Source organism: Xenopus tropicalis, chromosome 5 (genome assembly GCF_000004195.4).
Source record: "Xenopus tropicalis strain Nigerian chromosome 5, UCB_Xtro_10.0, whole genome shotgun sequence".
NCBI classification, from domain to species: Eukaryota; Metazoa; Chordata; class Amphibia; order Anura; family Pipidae; genus Xenopus; species Xenopus tropicalis.
This window is the reverse complement of record NC_030681.2, coordinates 22006762-22027796: the sequence shown is the minus strand read 5'-3', so window position 1 is coordinate 22027796 and position 21035 is coordinate 22006762. Positions and strand designations below refer to the sequence as shown.

Below are 21035 nucleotides of genomic sequence, written 5' to 3'. Positions count from 1 at the left end.
AGAGGTCTTATCAAAAAAGCACTCTTTGTCCTTACCAAAATACAACCATCTCTGGAATTTTTTAACCCATCAAATGCATTGCCAGGGACCCACATCTTCCTCGCTGTGACAAGCCCTAAATTGCAATCTGCTATTTAAATATCATGTATTACTTGTATTCCTTTCTCCAAAGGCCACATGTGACAACTTACACAACCACTAAATTGGTATTGTGGGCTGGACTGCTTTTCCTCTTCCCCTTGACTTAAAATGACTGCCCTTCCTAATATGGTCACAAAGATGTCCATTATGTTCCACCCACCAACTCTAATGTCTATTCCCCTGCTAACTAACCCAACCCTGCACTCTATTTCCTGGCCTATCATGAGCCCCTGAAACATTAAAATTGGAACTATGTGGCTATCCTTTCTGGAAATACAAGTTCAACTTTTCCCTGATATTGTGGCCCACCTTCACCTTCATTTGTTTTCATTCATACACATGGAGCAGCATCCTGGGCAAAGATCCATCAGTTAAATTTGCTTCATCTGTAGATCAGCAGTTTGAGTGGTCTTCAAAGGATCATTCATTAATGCACTTGCAACTGTTGGCGCTATGAATGTTGAACGTGTTGATGCAGTTCTTGAATTCAAACCCGCTCCTGCACTTTCATATGAGTTCAAATTGCATCCCTCCTGTACAAGTGTGCCCACTGATGATGGGAAACCCTTGAGCTACAGTCACCACATAAGTGGGCAGTAGCTCCAGGATTCCTACAGCAGGTTGTGCAAAACCCAAGAATCCAATATACCGGACTAAAACACTATTTTCAAAATATGCTCTGAAGTGAAGCACTTCTACTTTGGAAGTAGGTGACACAAATTGCCCCAATTTGCATCTGCTTTGAGACATTCATAAAGATCCCTCAATAAAAGCATAGCACTTGATGAGATAAAGTCAATACAATCCACTCATTTATGAATTTTGAACATAATGGATTGCTCTCTAGCAAGCAGCAACATATTTAGCAAGTAAGCTTGCAGAAACAAAAAAAGCTACAGGTATAGGACCTATTAACCGGAATGCTCGGGACCAATGGTATTCCGGATAAGGGGTCTTTCCGTAATTTGGATCTCCATACCTTAAGTCTAGTAAAAAATAAATAATACATTAATTAAACCCAATAGGATTGTTTTGCATCCAATAAGGATTATTTATATCTTAGTTGGGATCAAGTACAGGTACTGTTTTATTATTACAGAGAAAAGGGAATCATTTAACCATTAAATAAACCCAATAGGGCTGTTCTGCCCCCAATAAGGGGTAATTATATCTTAGTTGGGATCAAGTACAGGTACTGTTTTATTATTACAGAGAAAAGGGAATCATTTAACCATTAAATAAACCCAATAGGGCTGTTCTGCCCCCAGTAAGGGGTAATTATATCTTAGTTGGGATCAAGTACAGGTACTGTTTTATTATTACAGAGAAAAGGGAATCATTTAACCATTAAATAAACCCAATAGGGCTGTTCTGCCCCCAATAAGGGATAATTATATCTTAGTTGGGATCAAGTACAGGTACTGTTTTATTATTACAGAGAAAAGGGAATCATTTAACCATTAAATAAACCCAATAGGACTGTTCTGCCCCCAATAAGGGGTAATTATACCTTAGTTGGGATCAAGTACAGGTACTGTTTTATTATTACAGAGAAAAGGGAATCATTTAACCATTAAATAAACCCAATAGGACTGTTCTGCCCCCAATAAGGGGTAATTATACCTTAGTTGGGATCAAGTACAGGTACTGTTTTATTATTACAGAGAAAAGGGAATCATTTAACCATTAAATAAACCCAATAGGACTGTTCTGCCCCCAATAAGGGGTAATTATACCTTAGTTGGGATCAAGTACAGGTACTGTTTTATTATTACAGAGAAAAGGGAATCATTTAACCATGAAATAAACCCAATAGGGCTGTTCTGCCCCCAATAAGGGGTAATTATATCTTAGTTGGGATCAATTACAAGGTACTGTTTTATTACTACAGAGAAAAGAAAATCAGTCTTAAAATTCTGAATTACTTGATTGAAATGGAGTCTATGGGAGATGAGCTTTCCGTAATTTGGAGCTTTCTGGATAACAGGTTTGCGGATAAGAGATCCCATACCTGTAATACTATGTGTGCAAAATAGTAAGCCCTACTCTTATGTAAACTAGGTTATGGGATAAATCCATGAGGCTTTATTCCCAATATTGGAATAGAGGTCATTTGTATTGCATTACCTTCTAAGGAACCTCTCTAAGATGTGCACTCTACTTCCTTTAAAGCAATGTCATTAAATAAACAGAAAGTAACACTGCAAATCCCAGAGTATCTAAAGCTAAATCTAAAAAATAGATTGGAGGGTAAAAAATCCATTTCTTTAAAATTAAAAAATACTGCCTGTTTTGGTAGAAATAATTTTTTCCGGATGGAGATCTTATATCTCAGAACCATCTATAATTATGGATTCTTTCCATGGGCCAGCCTAAGGCATGATACTATCAATAGTAAATTTTCTGTACACCTGCAGGAAAAAGAGTAAACCTTTGGGAACGAGAAAGAGAAATTAAACTGATATCATGGTTTTTTTACTTTATTTTAACATTGAACTAGAGCAGCGGCATTTCAGAAAGCACAAAAGTCGTCATTCTATATCTAAACTATATATTTTTAAAGCATCACAAGTGATAAAGTGCAGTATATGTGTTTCTAAATATTTAATGGTGAAAGATAGGAATTGCGCACACACACATACACACATATCAGTTGCTGAGCCTTTTGCCTATTTATTAGTACACTAATGTGACATTATGGGGCATATTTAATATAATGTGAGTTTAGAGCTTAATACATAAAAACTCAAGCACGGGTGAAAGTTAGGACTCACCATTTGATAAATAAGTTTCCCATAGGAATAATATGGCTGATTTTTGTATGTATTATCCTTCAAACTCACATTTTGATATATCTGCCCCAAAATGTAGTAGTCATGGGCAAAATAATTCAGCAGGATTCAGCAGGATTTCGCCATTGGTGATTTTTTCCTAAATGGGTGACAAAATTCGCAGTGGGAAAATTCGGCAAGCGTCAAAAAATTGCCGCCCGTGTTAAAAAATTGTCACCCATGTAAAAAAAAAAATTGTTGCAAGTGTAAAAAAAAGGACGTGTGTCAAAAAAAAAGTTGCAACAAGTTGAGACAATTTTTTGATGCGCCAAATTGTCACTGTTTGACAAATCTTTTCAAAGACTCACAAATTTTTCGGCAAAGCAAAACGAGACAGATTCGCTCATCACTACCTAAGTGCTTTGGGCATGATTCAGAAACCCAAAATGTTGGCTACCTAAAAATTCTACCTAAAAAAAGCTCCTATATTTTGTGAGTTAAGGGATTTATGTTGCTGCCGTGCTAGCTATCGAAGAAATATTTGCTCCAAACTCAAATATATATACAATTTTGTGTTCAAGAGTAGTGTTGAACTGACCTACTAAGATACCAGGAAAACTCCCGGTGGTTCCAGGTGTCAGTGGGCCCTCCTGCTTCTAACTATTTGCCCAATTGCGTGGTCATTCCCCATTTCTGTATGGGAAAAAGGGATGGAAGAATAGAGAAAAGAGGACAATAAAGAGGTTGAGGAAGGAGGGGGTAATAATAGTTTAGAAAGTGGGCCTATGGTCCAAGGTTTTCTAGTGGGCCCCTAGCATCTAAGTCTGATGCTGTTCAAGAGGAATTATATTTTTGTGTATTATTCATTCAATTAGAATTACATTTTTTCTATCTATCTCTGATCAAATTCTTTCTTACCCAAGTGTGTCTTTAATATCATCTCCTGAAGTCCGTGTACAAAACTCCACCACCCCCTTCATAGGATTAAATGGATAGGAAGAAACCCTTATACATTCAATTTGTAGCATGCTGGGGGACAACAATTGAACCCAAAGCTCTATGTATGTCTTCAACTAACTTGAAAGCCTGAGGGCAAACAACCACAGGCATCAGTATCTAGATCCCTAGCGGACAGGGAAACATTTGCTGTGGTTGTTTTTTTTTATAAAAGATGTTGATTTCCCATCCTGTGCCAATTTTAGCACAAGTGAAAAAATGGAAGCCTAAAATGATTGTTCTGTTTAATTTACAACACTGTTCTACGTTTTAGGCTATAAAGTTTTTTTCATATTTTTAATTACTTTTCAATCAACTTGCAGCTTATTATTGCCAGAAGGTATAGATTTGACACTTTCCTATTTCTTTCCTATCAAATATTATCTGTAGAGCTTATTTTAGAAATGCCCCTATGACGCATTGGCAACATTCGCTGAACATGTGGTTGGGAACGTCGCTGATGAAAGCGCCGGTGCTGATGCGGCAGAAGCATAAATCGTTTTTTATCGTTAAAACATTTTTAATTAGCCAAGCAATGCGTTTGATTTCAAAGCAGTACTTTCAACTTCGCACTTCACAAAATACATGTTAAGCTTTGAAGATTTTTTTTTTCATATTCCAAATAATCCCACACAATGAAGTATGTTTAAAAAAACACGCAGAACAAACTATAGTTTCATACTAAAAATGGTTTAAATCATTACATTACTATAGCAGAGGAAAACATATTTAATAGGACTTCTTTGCTTTAATAAATGTGGCCAATTTGGGTCTATTTTGTATTGGGAAAACACATTTTTCCTTAATTTTTCATTTGTATGTTAATACTATGGATTGCAGAATTCAAACTTCAATTATGCTGACAGGGGTGAGGATGTGAAACTACAGAGGGTCATTTATTACCCAAATGAAAGGTGTTTGCGGGACTACAAAGGCATCACCTTGCATCCAGCTCATTTTCATTTCAAGGTAGCTGTATCCCTTTAACGGTATTTTATAATGAATGCGTTTCTAGTTTGGTCTTGCCAAACCTAAAAGATTTTTTATTAAAGAACAATACAATCGTCACTTAAAGAACCATTAACCACAATAAGGCTCACAGTAGATCCATGCAAATAGATTATGTGATTTTTCCACTTTAGCCAACAGAGGGGCTTATACCTAAAATATGTCACTTTCAATATGTACATATCTGCCTACAGAGACACTTACCACTAATCCCGCGTCACATGCAATAAACTTTGATCTAGTCAATAGTGGGAGTAAACAATTAGCTATGTATGAGCAAAGAGATGCAAAGCCATAGTGATTGCAGTTCTGTTCAATTAGGGCGCATCTAACTTATAAAGGGAATTAAATGTCACGTCCATTAGTGACCTGAAATAGCACTCTACATGTGAACTGCATACTTTCCTACTGGTTATAATCTCAGGTTATTAAATCTTTGCTTTGAGCCCCACTCTTTTGAATTTGCATTTTTGTTATGTAACCAATTTATTTAGTGGGTTTTGTTTTTTTATGGGGGGCAGTATTAGAAAAGGAGCTTTGACATTGCCTAAGATAAAGCATAAAGAATGTGTAGTCATTGCTTTATGTAAATAGTTATTACACTGATAGGAAGGAGATTAGGGCTGTAAGTGTAGGAATCTGAACATGATGGAAGGAAAGCTTGGTGAATGGTGTGTTTTTGGAAGGAACAAGCTGGGAATTTAAACTGTCAGGACATGAAATGTAGTAAATAGTGATGAGCGAATCTGTCCCGTTTTGCAGAACAATTAGCGAATCTTTCAAAATATTCATGAAATGGTGAAAAATTTGCAAACAGCAAAAATGTTCTGTGGCAAAAAAAAAATTGGCGCTCACGAAAAAAAGAAAAATGGCTTGAGGCGTGGGAAAACTTTTTTGACACGCAACAATTTTTGCGTCGATTTTCTGCAGTGAATTTTGTCACCCGTTTCACAAAACAATCTGCCAATGTCGAAACACGGAATAATTTCGTCCATCACTAGTGGTTAAGGAAAGAGAAAAATGACCTGAATAATGAAAAAGGCAATTGGGTGTATCTGTAACGGTGGTGGTGGATTAGTTTGCTCATGTGTCCTTAAACCTAGCTTAGTATCTATCTCTCAGACACTACAAAGAACAGGAAGAATGGGAACGAGCTTCTCTAGGTTTTATAGTCTTATTATATAAAGTACGCAATGTGGAAGAAGGCGCTTTTGATAGCTACTAGACCCTCTACCAACCAGAGCACAGCTTGCTTAAGTAAGACTGGTGGTGGTGCAAGTTCATAAAGTAAATAAAGTCAAATGTCCTTGCAATTTTTGCACTTTGCTTGTATGTTCTTTTCTTTTGCGTTATCACTGAATGAATCCAGAAATGCCGGCAGAAAATGATGTGTGTTTTTCTCTTCTTATGTAGGCGCCTGATTAAATAGAGCTATTCTTGGCTTATTAGATGACACACATGATAATTAAATGTTCTTGTGATTATTAAAAACCTGCTTCATGATATAATGAACATCCCTTGTAAATAAATGTGTCTTGTTGCTGCTATATTTGCCTTTTTAATGAATGGCATTACAATGGGTAGAGGCTTAAAGAGAAAGGCATCATTTTGCCTTTTCTTAAACAGATTTGTTGTTTGCTTAGAATCAAATAAAAGACATAACTAAGATAATGTAATAACATGGAAACCAATTCATCCACCAGGTAACCAATCAATAACCAGGTAGCATATAAATAATATTTGAAAATACTATGTAATTCTTCTATATATAGCCATACATCTTGCATTAGGCCACATCCGTATCAACCCTATCCATGCCCAATGCCACTAAGACAGTTGCGTTTGTAGCGACAGAGTTTTCCTAAATGGACAAACACTTACCTACAAATAAAAATCTACAGTCAAATTTGATAAAATAGTTTTTATTTAGGGGAGAAAATAATAAAAACACTAATAATAACCATTTATGGGCACTTCCTTTAGGGCTATTGCATTTTATCATAAGCAGCTTTATATTGTATTCACATACACTGGAAAGATTCAGATTTCATACATAAAAGAAAATCTAGAGGTATATTTGCGAATGCCACTTTATTTGCCCATTACACCTATGGTTCGTATAATGCACCACCCACATAGCAGGTCTATTCAAACTACACAGAATGGAAGGCTGACATTTTATACTATATTCATAGAAAAATGATTATGAATATTTTCAGACATTTAGCTTGGAAAGACACTTTTAGATGATTTTTTTTCCCCCCAGCTTTGAGTGCTTCTCTTAGAGTTTCTATGGGGAATTCTGCATACTTCATTTCAATCTACTGTTAAAATGTGTTTGTCACTGCTAGCATTAATTAGCCAGAAAGGAATGTTTCCCTTCCATTTTCATTATGGAAGAATAACTCTGCTCATTAGTATTCAGTTGACAAAGCCCAGTGGATTTCAGAGGATGAAAATGTTCTATATGTGTAAATTCACAACATAAAGTGCCAAGGCAGGAAAACATATCTGCAAAGCTACATCATATTGACATTTCAGCACGAGAGAAGCCAGTCTGCCTATGCTAGGCAAATAAAAATCACAACGAGGAGGCCCGTTTATCAACATTCTGATTTTAGTTGTTTTAGGGGTTTTTAAAACTACACAAAAAACTCTTTTCCACTAAAACTATGACTGTATAGTCATTTATTATTACAAGCTTTGAATTGGAAGAGCACGATCAAATTAAAAATATGGAACAAAAACAAAAACAAAAGCGATATGAAAACTTACACTTACAAACAAAAAACCCCCGAAAACTTCTAAAACCAGAAATAAAATTAAGATTGTTATAATTTGCTTAGGAAACCTCCCATTGACTTCTATATGACCTCAACAGCTTTTAGATGGTGTAGTTTTTTTTTTTTGCTTTATAAATCACATCTTTTTAGAGTAATTAGGAAAAATCCATGTTTTTTAGTGCTAAAAAACACAAGTTACGAAAACAAAAAACATACGAATGATAGCAAATTTGCACCTTAGAATCAGTCATGAAGGAGAATACAGGTATGGGATCCCTTATCCGGAAACCCATTATCCAGAAAGCTCCGAATTACGGAAAGCCTATCTCCCATAGACTCAATTGTAATCAAATAATTCAGAATTTTAAAACTGATTTCCTTTTTCTCTGTAATAATAAAACAGTACCTTGTAACTAATCCCAACTAAGATATAATTACCCCTTATTGGGGGCAGCACAGTCCTATTGGGTTTATTTAATGGTTAAATTATTCCCTTTTCTCTGTAATAATAAAACAGTACCTGTACTTGATCCCAACTAAGATATAATTACCCCTTATTGGGGGCAGAACAGCCCTATTGGGTTTATTTCATGGTTAAATGATTCCCTTTTCTCTGTAATAATAAAACAGTACCTGTACTTGATCCCAACTAAGATATAATTACCCCTTATTGGGGGCAGAACAGCCCTATTGGGTTTAATGGTTAAATGATTCCCTTTTCTCTGTAATAATAAAACAGTACCTTGTACTTGATCCCAACTAAGATATAATTAATCTTTATTGGATGCAAAGCAATCCTATTGGGTTTAATCAATGTTTGATTCATTTTTTAGTAGATTTAAGGTATGGAGATCCAAATTACGGAAAGACCCCTTATCCGGAATACCCTTGGTCCTGAGCATTCTGGATAACGGGTCCTATACCTGTACTAGGTTTCAGATATCATAATGATAGGACTTAATGTAAATAAAAGAGTTTCCAGGGTCTATATGTTCAAACAATATAATCTAGTTGGGAAGAATCTATTCTCGAGAGGATAAAGGAGCAGCTCGAAGTGCCGCATACAGCTAGGCCACCCAACAAGGCAACACTCAAATTAAAGAACGAGTGAGGATGAAAAATTATGTTCAAATATTCCTTGGGACTCACTCAAACAGCCTGTACTTGATAGCTTATTGCCCTGGGGGGTAAATGCCATTTTCTCTGAATCTCTGTTCCCCAGGCAGATTTCATCTCTCCATTTTCATAATACTGAGCTCATCTTAGACTGTAAGCTCCACTGGGGCAGGGACTGCAGTAAATGACTGATGTGAGCAGTTTCTGTAATGAGCCAGGTATATATGTCAGTGCTATATATAAAGCAAGAAAGTAAAATAAGAAACCCTTTTCCTCCGATGAACGATGGCTATTGAGTTGGAAGGTTGCCATGCTGAAATGAATACCTTAGATAATTATTAACCCCAGCCTCTCTATTCACATTAAAATTGACATTATCGTCCACTGCTTCACAAAATGCGATGTGTTTAAATCACAGAGTCTGCTTTAAATGCCAATGCATTGTGTTAAGGTTTTCTTGGCGTTTCTGTAAAACCAATTTTACTATTTTTATAATAGTTATTGTTGCCTGCAAAACCAAATGTAATTAAAAAAGTGGAGACTATGATAAGCAGGCTGGATAAACTAGGCTGGGAAACATTGGTTTCAAGTAAAAAAAATAATGAATAGACCCTACCATATTTAATTTTATGTTTACATTGTTAGATTTTTGCACTTTGGAAAGAAATGTAATTCCTATTACTATTCACTTGCTTCAGAACGGGAAGCGGGTTCTGGTCTCTCGTTGTGGGTTGTATTAGAACCCAGCAGGATGTTACTGAGATCATAACACTAACAGAGCAGAAGATAAAAGTTCCCTGTCAACTAGTTAAAGACTGGTTTGGTTTATATTTCATAACATGGATGAAAAGTAAATGTTTATGAATGATGCATGCATTAATATTTTTCACCAAATGCTTTTTTTCAAGCTTTGCTATCAAAGAAAGAACCTTTATCTCTGTATCCTAGCATAGTACAGTTTAACACTATAAGATGCACATTCTGCCCTCCTGTTCCAGCTTATTATTGTTTGCCCATTTTTCTGTTTTTTCGTCTCGTTCAGGGCTAGTAAATAAGTGTTTGCAATTAGGTAAATAAACCATGAATGATGGTACAGGTATCGGACCCCTTATCCGGAAACCCATTATCCAGAAAGCTCCGAATTACAGAAAGCCCATCTCCCATAGACTCCATTATAATCAAATAATTCAGAATTGTAAAACTGATTTCCTTTTTCTATGTAGAAATAAAACGGTACCTTGGAATTGATCCCAACTAAGATATAATTAACCCTTATTGGGGGCAGAACAGTCCTATTGGGTTTATTTAATGGTCAAATGATTCCCTTTTCTCTGTAATAATAAAACAGTACCTGTACTTGATCCCAACTAAGATATAATTACCCCTTATTGGGGGCAGAACAGCCCTATTGGGTTTATTTCATGGTTAAATGATTCCCTTTTCTCTGTAATAATAAAACAGTACCTGTACTTGATCCCAACTAAGATATAATTATCCCTTATTGGGGGCAGAACAGCCCTACTGGGTTTATTTAATGGTTAAATGATTCCCTTTTCTCTGTAATAATAAAACAGTACCTGTACTTGATCCCAACTAAGATATAAATAATCCTTATTGGATGCAAAACAATCCTATTGGGTTTAATTCATGTTTTATTGATTTTAGTAGACTTAAGGTGTTGAGATCCAAATTACGGAAAGACCCCATATCCGGAATACCCTTGGTCCCGAGCATTCTGGATAATGGGTCCTATACCTGTACTAGGAGTACATTTTTACATTTAAGCACCGTAGTATAAAGGAACTTTCTCTAATGCTATCTTAGGATTTAAGCCCACCAAGAGTTAAGCTGAGCATGTGTTAGAAACGGATCGCAATATGTTTTAATCACCATGTTCCCTGGCCTTATGATTATTGATTTAAATTAGGCTAGTTAAGCTCTACATCGAGCAGGAAGCTCTTGGCTTTATTACAGATTTGATGGCCCTCTTCTACATCCAAAATCTTGTTATCGGAATGACTGTTCAGTCTGTATTGATATTTCAATTGAAGAATGTGCCCCTTGGCTTCCTGATTGAAAAGAAGACAAACAAGGCCTACCTTGTAGCATAATTCAACTTTAGAAGAAACATAGTTATCATTTTAGTCTTAAATATACTCAAAAGCATTTTTCTTGTTTGTTTGCTTTATTCTGTCTTCATGGGGTATCTTGAAAAGACATTCTACTGAACGACTGTACCATTTTTCTCAAGGGAATGTAATATGTATGTATTTATGTATGACTTTATTTATAAAGCACCACAAGAGTATGCAGCGCTTTACAATAATATAATTTATATTATTAATATATAATAATAATAAATAAATACAATAAATATATATAAATGCACAGGGAATAAGTGCCATGTGGTATAAGACACAGTAGGAAGGAGGTCCCTTCCCCGAAAGTAATAGCAAGTGTTCTACCATTTTCATGAGAGTTTGACCAGTAGAGGACCTTATCTTTTGTATTAACCTACTGGTGCACATAAAGGAATACAGATATAAAGATAAATAAGGTTCCCCATGCAGAAACACCTATGCCAGTATGTTTTGATGAGATCTGAAGACATAGTGAATGTTTACTCTATGTATAAATAGGTCTGTTCTAATATGTTCCTTTAATTGCTTTGGAGAGAAAGCAGGAGCAGTTGTTAAATAAAAACCGACCACTCATGAAGCATGACAGATATCTCTGATCTATTTTTATATTAGGAGGAGCAATTTTAAAATATATTACCCGGTCCTCGAACTTGTATTAATGGATAATATTGAATTTTCTGTAAAGGGCCATGATGTCTGCAAAGCTTTGCGATTAGATGCAGCTGAAGTCAATACGTCTTCATAAACTCTACAATCATAAGTGAATTGCTAAGATTTCTTTACAAACTTTTTTCTCGGCTTTTAAATAAGAAATGTACATGGTACTTTAAAGCTCTGCACAAAGGGAAAATATGCATGCAGTTCACACTTATATTTAGTGAATTGTTTTAACATTAGACTCAGTGAGCACTTTTCACAGCCGGAAGTGCTGTTGAGTTAACAGACTTGGACTTGTGTCCAAACATGCTCATTGCACTTTATTACTGCTGTACTAAGCTCCATTCTGTCCGTCCTGCTTCCTTTGCTGAATTGTGCGCAAATGTGCCTACTGAAGCTGTAGCTACCCTGACCCTGAAGATGTTATAGTTCAGCTACTGCTAGAAGTACGGTAGCTATCTTAGAAGTAAGAAGAGTATAGAATGACTATCCCCCAATAATGTTGGGAGCCCTGAGATTCAATGTTTAATGCTATTCTCCTAAAGTAGTAGAAAAATCATTTTGGCATTTTACTGCCAATAGATGTGCCACATTAGTGCCACCTAGAACGCTATATTTATTCTGCAGAAAGCTATCATACCTGAGTAAAGAGCCTTAGAAGCTTTCTCTGATTGCAGCTGCCATTTTAGCCTGGTGTTCATAGCTTCCTGCTTGCAGTCTAGCCGTTATAGCTCAGATCACATGTTCCTAAGGGAGGGGGGAGTGAGTTTTATGAACTCTTATGGGAGGGGGGAGCAGGAGAGAGGAGAGAGCTGGGCAGACTCTGGCCTCAGGAATGAAGGATTTTACTGAGAGAGGAAGTCAGATACCCTAAGAACATGTTTACAAAAAGATGACAAGAAATCCTGTGTTTCTTTTGATAGAGGATTCAGTGCATGTTTTCTGTGAATGCTTATGGCTGTATTTACATAGACCTTTCTCATAAAGCTTACTTAGTTTTTACCTTTCCTTCTTCTTTAAAGACACCTAGGTGACCAAGTAGGTTTCTAAGCGAAGAACTGAGTGGAAGAGCTACAAGTTTAGGAAAATTCAAATACCTATATTCAGATGTTAAACATACTCCCTCTGTGTCTGCAACTGCCACCTCTTTTTATAAAGTCTCTCTAAATTCTCTGAACATGGTAAAATATGGAATTATTCTATTTTCTATCTTACTTATTGGCTAGGATATATTTTCTGCAAAAAAAAATCTCTGGCTCACTTCTAACTCTCCAATTGTTGTTTTGCCCAAAAAGGGAACTGAAAAAGTAGTAATTTGTAATGAAAGCTGAGTAATAAAGATAAATGGCTATCTGTATTATTACTGCTTACAGTGTAGTGCTAGTCTGTAACGAGCGAGAGACCACGAGGGAGATTGCAGATACATTTTCTTCAGTAGCTTAATGAAGAGAAATGCGAGAAAAAGTTACAGACAGAACTTTTAGTCTACAATATACAAACTTAAAATCTGAGCTCTATATATCAGTTAGTGCATTCACCAATCAAAAAGCTTATAGGCTACAATCCTATTAACTGGCAAACTAACGTCCCTAAAGTCCCAAGCCCACATTGGCCAGCAGTGTGAAGTATATAAACATAATTCACCCATTCAGCCTTTTTACATTTGTAGAATTTTGTAAGGTTTGTTAAATGAATGGATGAAGGTCTTGAGCCTAATTCTTACTATAGATTTTTAGGACTTCTCCCAACTTCAGACTTCATTCTCATAGTTTATAATGTAAATTGCGCAATGGCAACGCCATCTACTATACCATGCAGCAATGGGGCAACACCAAAGATGTATTCTTACAGTATGTGCTGGAGCTGCCAAAACTCTTTGACGCCCACATCAAAAGAATAGCCGCGTGACAAAAGAATAGCCGTGGGCGACAAAAGAATAGCCTAGCTCGACAAAAGAATAGCTGCGGGCAACAAAAGAATAGCCTCGCGACAAAAGAATAGCCATGGGCGACAAAAGAATAGCCACGCGACAAAAGAATAGTCGCGGGCGACAATTTTTTTTTGATGCGCGTCATTTTCACTGTTTCACAAATTTTTCGCCATTTCGCAAATCTTTTGAAAGATTCACAAATTTTTCGGCGAAGCGAAATGGGACAGATTCGCTCATCACTACTCTTAACCATAAAGTTGAATGTGTGACAAGGCTATTTTTTCCATAGACTGGCAATAAAATATGAGCAATCTATTTATAATGTGAAATAAGCATAATGGCCAGCATTTGTCCATTTGTCCATGTCCATGTTAGTAAATTATTTTAGTTTCAAACTGATCCACAGCAAAGTGCTGATTTCTTGGAAAGGTCAATACATTTTGAAGGAAGAAAACCAAGAAAAATGAAGTGTAATCATACTTTCTGCCAAACTGTATTTCTGTTAGTAGAATATCAAACACATACAATAGTTAGACAGATGGACAGATAGATGGACATTTTGGCTGACTGACTACTTGACAAGTAATTGTCAGGGGTTGAGCATATGTGATATTATTATTATTATTATGGCTTTCCTCCCGTAGCTGGCAGATGTCAGCTCTCTACCCATAATCCTGAGGATGACATGTTGTGAATCCAAGTAGTATGTCACTGTCTCATCAATAGTAAAGACAGTTGGTCTCTCCAAGCACTTTATTCCCCTAAAATGTAGCTTTTTTTTTTCTACATTTAGGGGCTGATTTACTTACCCACGAACGGGTCGAATGGAGTCCGATTGCGTTTTTTTCGTAATGATCGGTACTTTGCGATTTTTTCGTATGTTTTGCGATTTTTTCGGATTCTTTACGAATTTTTCGGATCCAATACGATTTTTGCGTAAAAACGCGAGTTTTCCTATCCATTACGAAAGTTGCGTAAAAAGTTGCGCATTTTGCGTAGCGTTAAAACTTACGCGAAAAGTTGCGCATTTTTCGCGTAAGTTTTAACGCTACGCAAAATGCGCAACTTTTTACGCAACTTTCGTAATGGATACGAAAAACTCGCGTTTTTACGCAAAAATTGTATTGGATCCGAAAAATTCGCAAAACATACGAAAAAGTCGCAAAATATTCGTTTTCAAGTCGGAACTTTTCCAATTCGGGTCGGATTCGTGGGTTAGTAAATCAGCCCCTTAGACTGGACACCTTTTCTGCAGAGGTATTACCAGCCTTCATATGCCTGTTATCCCTTTTCCCTATTAATAATATTGGTATCCAGTGTTATCTTTATCAAATGATCCAGTAAAATACCAACCAGATGGCAAACGTCCCCTGATTTATTTAGATGGTTTCTAGGCAGGTTTATCTACAGAGTATATTCAGAGCTTATGTCAAACAGGGAGATAAGTAACTGAAAATCTGTTTTTATTATTTAAATAGCTATGGCACACACCATCTTCAGTCACTATTGCTGCATGCTAGGCAACCCATGGCGATCTCCTTATCAAGTTATAGAAATGATCAAAGCACAAAAATAATGGGCTAAAGAAGATCCTTCAGTACTAGTTAAACTAAAAAGAGAACGAGCATTCCCTAACTGCCTTCAAACATAAATGAAGGACATGTACTCAGGATTATTAATATGGATTATATACAGGGGTGGGTGTAGCACGTTAACCAATATAACTGCACAACTATTGTATACAATGTGAATATTAGGGTTACTATTACAATGTTTGGATCACAAAGTCCTTTTACTCCATTGTGGAACGTAAATAAATGCAACTAATGGATGGGTATTCTTTTAAACTAACTGGGCATGATAATGACTGCAAATAAGAAATAGGCAAGTTAATGCATTATGACCCAAACTCTTTAATATTTTCACATTGTTAAGCCCTCTGCACAGCCAGCAGTTCCTATACACTTGCACTCATGCAGGTATTATTATTACAAATTAAATAAGGATATTACCACAATATGCCACTAAGAAAAAAGTCCATGTCTAGACATATACTTAAGCTATCAGTCATAGAATATGGACTGACATTTGACATGTTCTCTTCAAATTAAATAAATGTGTGGTTTAGCCCCGTATTTCCTGCAATGTTACATTCTAAGTGCATCTTTATGCCTATATTTATATCATTTTAAATCTTACAAGCACACATTTATTATTATTGACAGACATCATTTGTCTTGGTATCGTTGGCATTTTCTCGGCTGACAATTCTGTACTTTAATTAAGAAAAATCAGGGTGTTCTTCTCATTATTAAACAAGCAATTGCAAGACGGCAGATCAATTTATCATTGCTGGAGAACATAGGAAAAGCCAGAGATGTGTAGAGTATATTAATTCCAAACATTAATGAACCCTTAAACAGTGACATTTCTTGGCTTTCTTTTTGCCCAAGGCAGCAGGCCCACTGTTTCCCTGTCATGATTATTCTCCCCTCTCCTGAGCTTAGATCAGTGAAGCACCATCAGCCCCGCCCACTTTATAGTTAAATAAATGTAGTATTTTGTGTGCTTCAACCCATCTACTTGTACTTAGCGACATAGATGTTGACCAGGATCCTCTTGTAAAACAACAAAGGAGGAACATAAGTTATTTTATATTTTTGGAGTAAAATATAATTGATTTAAATAGATGATCTTATCAGCAAAGTCCTAATTGGCCACAAGAATACCCAAAGACTGATTGTGACCTCATAGACAGTTGTTATTTACCCCAAACTAATCTTACTATCAACTGATTCACTCGTTCATAGACAGATACAAAAATAATGTGTGTCTTGATAATGGAATACCATATGAATGATTTTGTTTAGTATTTTAGGGTATGAAGGAGTCTTAATAGCTTGTAATAGAAATTCTATTGCTTTTTATTGTTTTAATGGATTAGGGCAGATGACTACAAGGGACACACTGATTTGTATTACTGTAGTTGCCCTCTACCTGTATAACCCTTGTTTATAACATTATCTACTCAGTAATAAACTTCTATCTCCTGTTTTGCTACAGCTATTGTTTTTGCAATAGCAGCAGGCAGATTTATTTAATAGCAGTTTTGATCAGTTTTAGTAACCTATATCAACTAACCAGCATACAGCATTCACTGATCAGTGGGTCAAATTTTGATACCGGAAAAAAATATCTTTACGTGAACGTCTAAAAAAGTCACATGTTGGTAAAACTACCATTAGTAGTCAAAGAAGGAGCTTGTGATGAATAATATGTTTACAAGTCCATCTATTGAATTTCTGAATTTATGCGTTGTCTGTGCTCTCAGATCCAATAAACTTGACTGTGTTCATTATACAGGAAAATAAACCGACAGGTAGAGTCTGCTTCACCCTAAAATGACCATTTAGAGTTAACTGAGATTTTATTGTAAAAAAATGCTCCATAAAACCCGTTATTGGAAAAAAGCTACAAAAAAATGTTCAACATGACCCCAATACAATGTGCTTTGGATGAGCATGTGTTCTTCCTACTGTAAACAATAAATCCTGAGTCCCCTGAAATTGTGCTTTCTACATTTTGATATATTGGACCTTGTTTCCCTTGATCTGGAGGAAATGTAATAGTGAGTGTGACTTCTATAGACAACCTCTTATCTTTAACTCTTAAATCGTATTTAGTACTGCTAGTTCTTGCTTAGTATTGCTAGTTCTTGTTCATTATATTGAATATCATCTTAGATTCTAGGGATCCTACTGAGAAGTCACATTTTTTCAACATTCTTTTTTGTTATTCTCTTACAGACCACTGATGACATCTTGGTTGCTTCTGCCGAGTGTCCCAGTGATGACGATGAGGACATTGATCCCTGTGAGCCGAGCTCAGGTGGGTTAGGTTAGTCATCTTTTTTATTCTTTTTATATGAAATCTGTTTTACATTGTGCAATGTATGTGCAGGTCGAAAATACTCGGTTGCTAAGATGTAGGTTTGTATAAATAAACCCACAAATTTGGTTGGCTTCTCTGTGTTTAATGTTATATGTACAGTCAGTGAATATCACAGCTACCTGTTTGAGTCAATAAGCAATAGGGGAATATAGTAAAAATAAGCTTTAACAAAAAGCTGAAGACTCCAAGATAAGGGTTATCAATAGCATGCCCTACTCTGCAAGCCTTATGACTTGTATGTAAGAACCATTTTACTTTGCCTTTTTTTAAATTTGAAGTGAAGCCTCTTAATGTTCTAGCACTTGCATCCAGGACATTATTAAACAGTATGTTTTGTGTATATTCACAAAAATTTCCCATTCACGCAATGATTTATCTCCACCTGGGTGATCATATTCTCAAGCAAACACAGCCAAGGAGGCCTGAAGATCCGTTGTAGGTTCCAGATTGTAGCGCAGTTATTCTTTGTTTCCACAACTGCAAAATAATAATGGTAGATATCAAAGGGACAATGATATTTATCACTTAGTAAATTGCAGGCATATAAGTGCAACTGGCAGTTTTTACATCCTTCCAAGTGAGTGGGATTTAACTTGCACAACATCAAGTACCGGTAGTCGCAGTACACAAAGGGGACCCTCTAGCTAGCAAAGTAGGTGCTACTGGCTAAGTAGAACTTTTTAAAAGATACAATGCTGCCCTGTTTGTGTGGATTCATTATAAAAGATTCCATATATATCTTAAAATAGTAATTATGAATTAATAGTAATTACAAACAAATGCTGAGTGTCTGTAACTGCATTTAAACCTGTGTTACATGAAATGATTACTTCCTCAGTATGTATATATCCATGCAGTATTGCACATTAAAGAAAGCTTAAATATCTCAAGGTGAAGACATTTAAACAATGTCATAGTAAGAAAGAATATCTCCTAATAGATGCAGGGGGAAAAAAGCACTTAACAACATTAGATAATAAATGAATCATTTAGTACCGAGGCCATTTCTTTTAAATTAGATAACCTAGATTAGCTTGGGTGTGAAAAAAAAAAAAACATAAAACACGGACTGTAACTTACTAGGACTTACGTGGAGCATATTTATTATGGAGTAAATTGCCACTGCTAAATTGCTTTGCCCTGTTTCACCCCAGGGACAATATTGCAGAGTTAGGGTAATTACAAACCCCCGAGGTGAAGGCAAAATGGGCAAATGTTAAACAGAAACACTGGTCGTTTTGTCTTTTACGCCAGAACTTGCAAGTCATTATTTTGATGAGTATGCCTGACTGAATTTTAATCATACATATTTATGTATGTGTACATTATACTAATAATTTATATATTATTTTTTATTTTGTCTTCTGGTATCTGTTTCTTTATGGTCAGTATTTCTATAATGTATTTTTTTTCCCGCCCTCAAGTGAAATATACTATTTTCCTTTTTGGCACGTTATGATCTATGATAAATCTTATATAACTACACACCCAGTTGCACCACATGACAGATTTATTATATAAAAATGACATTTAAATGCATATAAATTATTTCTATTCCCCTACACTTGTCTGGTAAATAGTAGTTACTGCAGGAGAATATCAGTGCTGCCTTAGACATATGATGTAGCTCTCTGTGGCAGCATTGTCCTTGCTGAGCACAGTTCCATTTGCAAAAGCTAGTGATGAGAGAATCTGTCCCTTTTTCTACAAAATTAGCAAAAATTTGAAAAACTGCTTAAAAATTTGTGAAAATTTCCTGAAATTGCTAAAAAAAATTAGTGAAATACCAAAAAATTTACAAAATGCCTTTTTTTTACATGACCGCACCTTTTTTGATGCAACTGCAAATGTTTCAAAGCAAAATTTTCCAGCAGTTTTGAGAAAAAGTTGCCCAATGGTAAAATGCGGAATTTTGTAGCGAATCCATGCCTGGCGAAAAAAATTGCTCATCACTAGGAGATACTGGTGCTTTCTCCAGTTACACCAGAAAATGACTGCTTTAAATACTTGATAGGAAATTGTGACACAAAAGGAGTTTTTTGAAGTGTAAAGGACATTTTTGACAAAGCAAGGCACAAACTTCAATGAGAGTCATCTTCACAGAAGATCATAAATCATAAAATGAAAATAATACTGAATTCACTTTTCTGATACTTGCATTTGACAAATGCAAAGGAAAAAAAATCATCAAGGTAAGGTAAACTATCAAGAAAATACAAATGTAGTATGTTTCTTATCATTTCAACAAAAAACTTTGTAGATATAATCAATTAAAAAATCTGTGTCATTGTGGCTATCAAGTTACTTTATACTCTCATAGCAATCTGTCTCTCTACATGCAGGCTTTGTGTTGGAGTCAGTTATTTTGAAAGACAGTTAGCTCTAATACATAGCGTAGCAATCTGTCTCTTTACATGCAGGCTTTGTGCCGGAGTCAGTTATTGTGAAAGACAGTTAGCTCAAATATATAGCATAGCAATCTGTCTCTTTACATGCAAGCATTGTGTCGGAGTCAGTTATTTTGAAAGACAGTTAGCTCTAATACAGTGCCAAGGCAAAGGGAGAACGCAACTTATTTCCATAAATAAAGATCATATGACATTTTTATTTTCATGATTGTTTTCCCTTTAAGAAGAGTTTAATAATATGTGGAATGCTATTCCCGGCTATTCCTGTTTACCACCATGCCTCCCTGAATGTGGGTTATACAATATCCTCAGCAACAGAACTTTACATGATTAATGCAATTAATTAAAAATATCAAGCAAAAAAAAAATGTTCTCAGATTACAGAATTACAGACACTTTCATATAAAGACATTATATTTGCAGAGGATATTAAAAAAAAAAACTCTTATAGCAAGTAAAGATCTTGAAAAGCAAGTAAGTCAGGCAGATTGTAAGTAGAAATCCCATTAAAACAGCCGGCCGGAGCAGTAGATTGGATATTGCCTGCAGGATCTTTGCGCTGATCTCTGATCTTGAAAGTGTTTTAGCATCAGCTTCAATTAAGTGGCGGATAATAAATTCCAACAATCAAACTTGATTATCAAAATACATTTATTTCAAACCATCCCCTCTGGTTGTGAGGCGCAACAAGTTATTAAAATCATCTCTTTTACAATTATTTCTGATCATTCAAATATTGTTCCATGGCATTACTAATGTGAGTGTGGCCTGCTGGAATCAATGGGAAGCCAAGGCCCGTGTATACTCAAATAGAGCACAGCACAGTCTGCAGTGAACTACAGTCCAAATGTACTTTTATTTAATCCCTTCAGTGCCACGGATGTAGTAAATGTGGAGTAAAATCAGTACAGCTTAGATTTACCACTGGTTTCTTGTATTTCCATTTTAAAAACAACACTTGATGCCAATCTTGTGTGCAAGAATAGTGATGAGCGAATTTTTTCACCAGGCATGAATTTGCAGAGAAATTCCACATTTTGCCATTGGCAAATAGTTTCACAAAACTTCCACAAAATGTTGCCTGGAAAAAATTGTGGCAGCATCAAAAAAAGTTGTGGTTGTGGCAAAAAAAT

General features: G+C 35.7%; 1 protein-coding gene across 25 annotated transcripts in view; it reads left to right on the top strand.

The window, feature by feature from the left end:
* The window catches only part of nrxn1 (neurexin 1), a 919306-nt gene that overhangs the window by 881873 nt on the left and 16398 nt on the right, over nucleotides 1–21035 (top strand). For 15 of the 25 annotated variants that reach the window (XM_031902194.1, XM_031902190.1, XM_031902192.1 and 12 more), the window contains one exon: nucleotides 17350–17440. In XM_031902194.1, coding sequence (XP_031758054.1) covers nucleotides 17350–17440 — 91 coding nt within the window. The remainder of the gene's footprint in view (nucleotides 1–17349; nucleotides 17441–21035) is intronic. The other 10 variants (XM_031902195.1, XM_031902198.1, XM_031902193.1 and 7 more) reach the window with 1 other exon arrangement.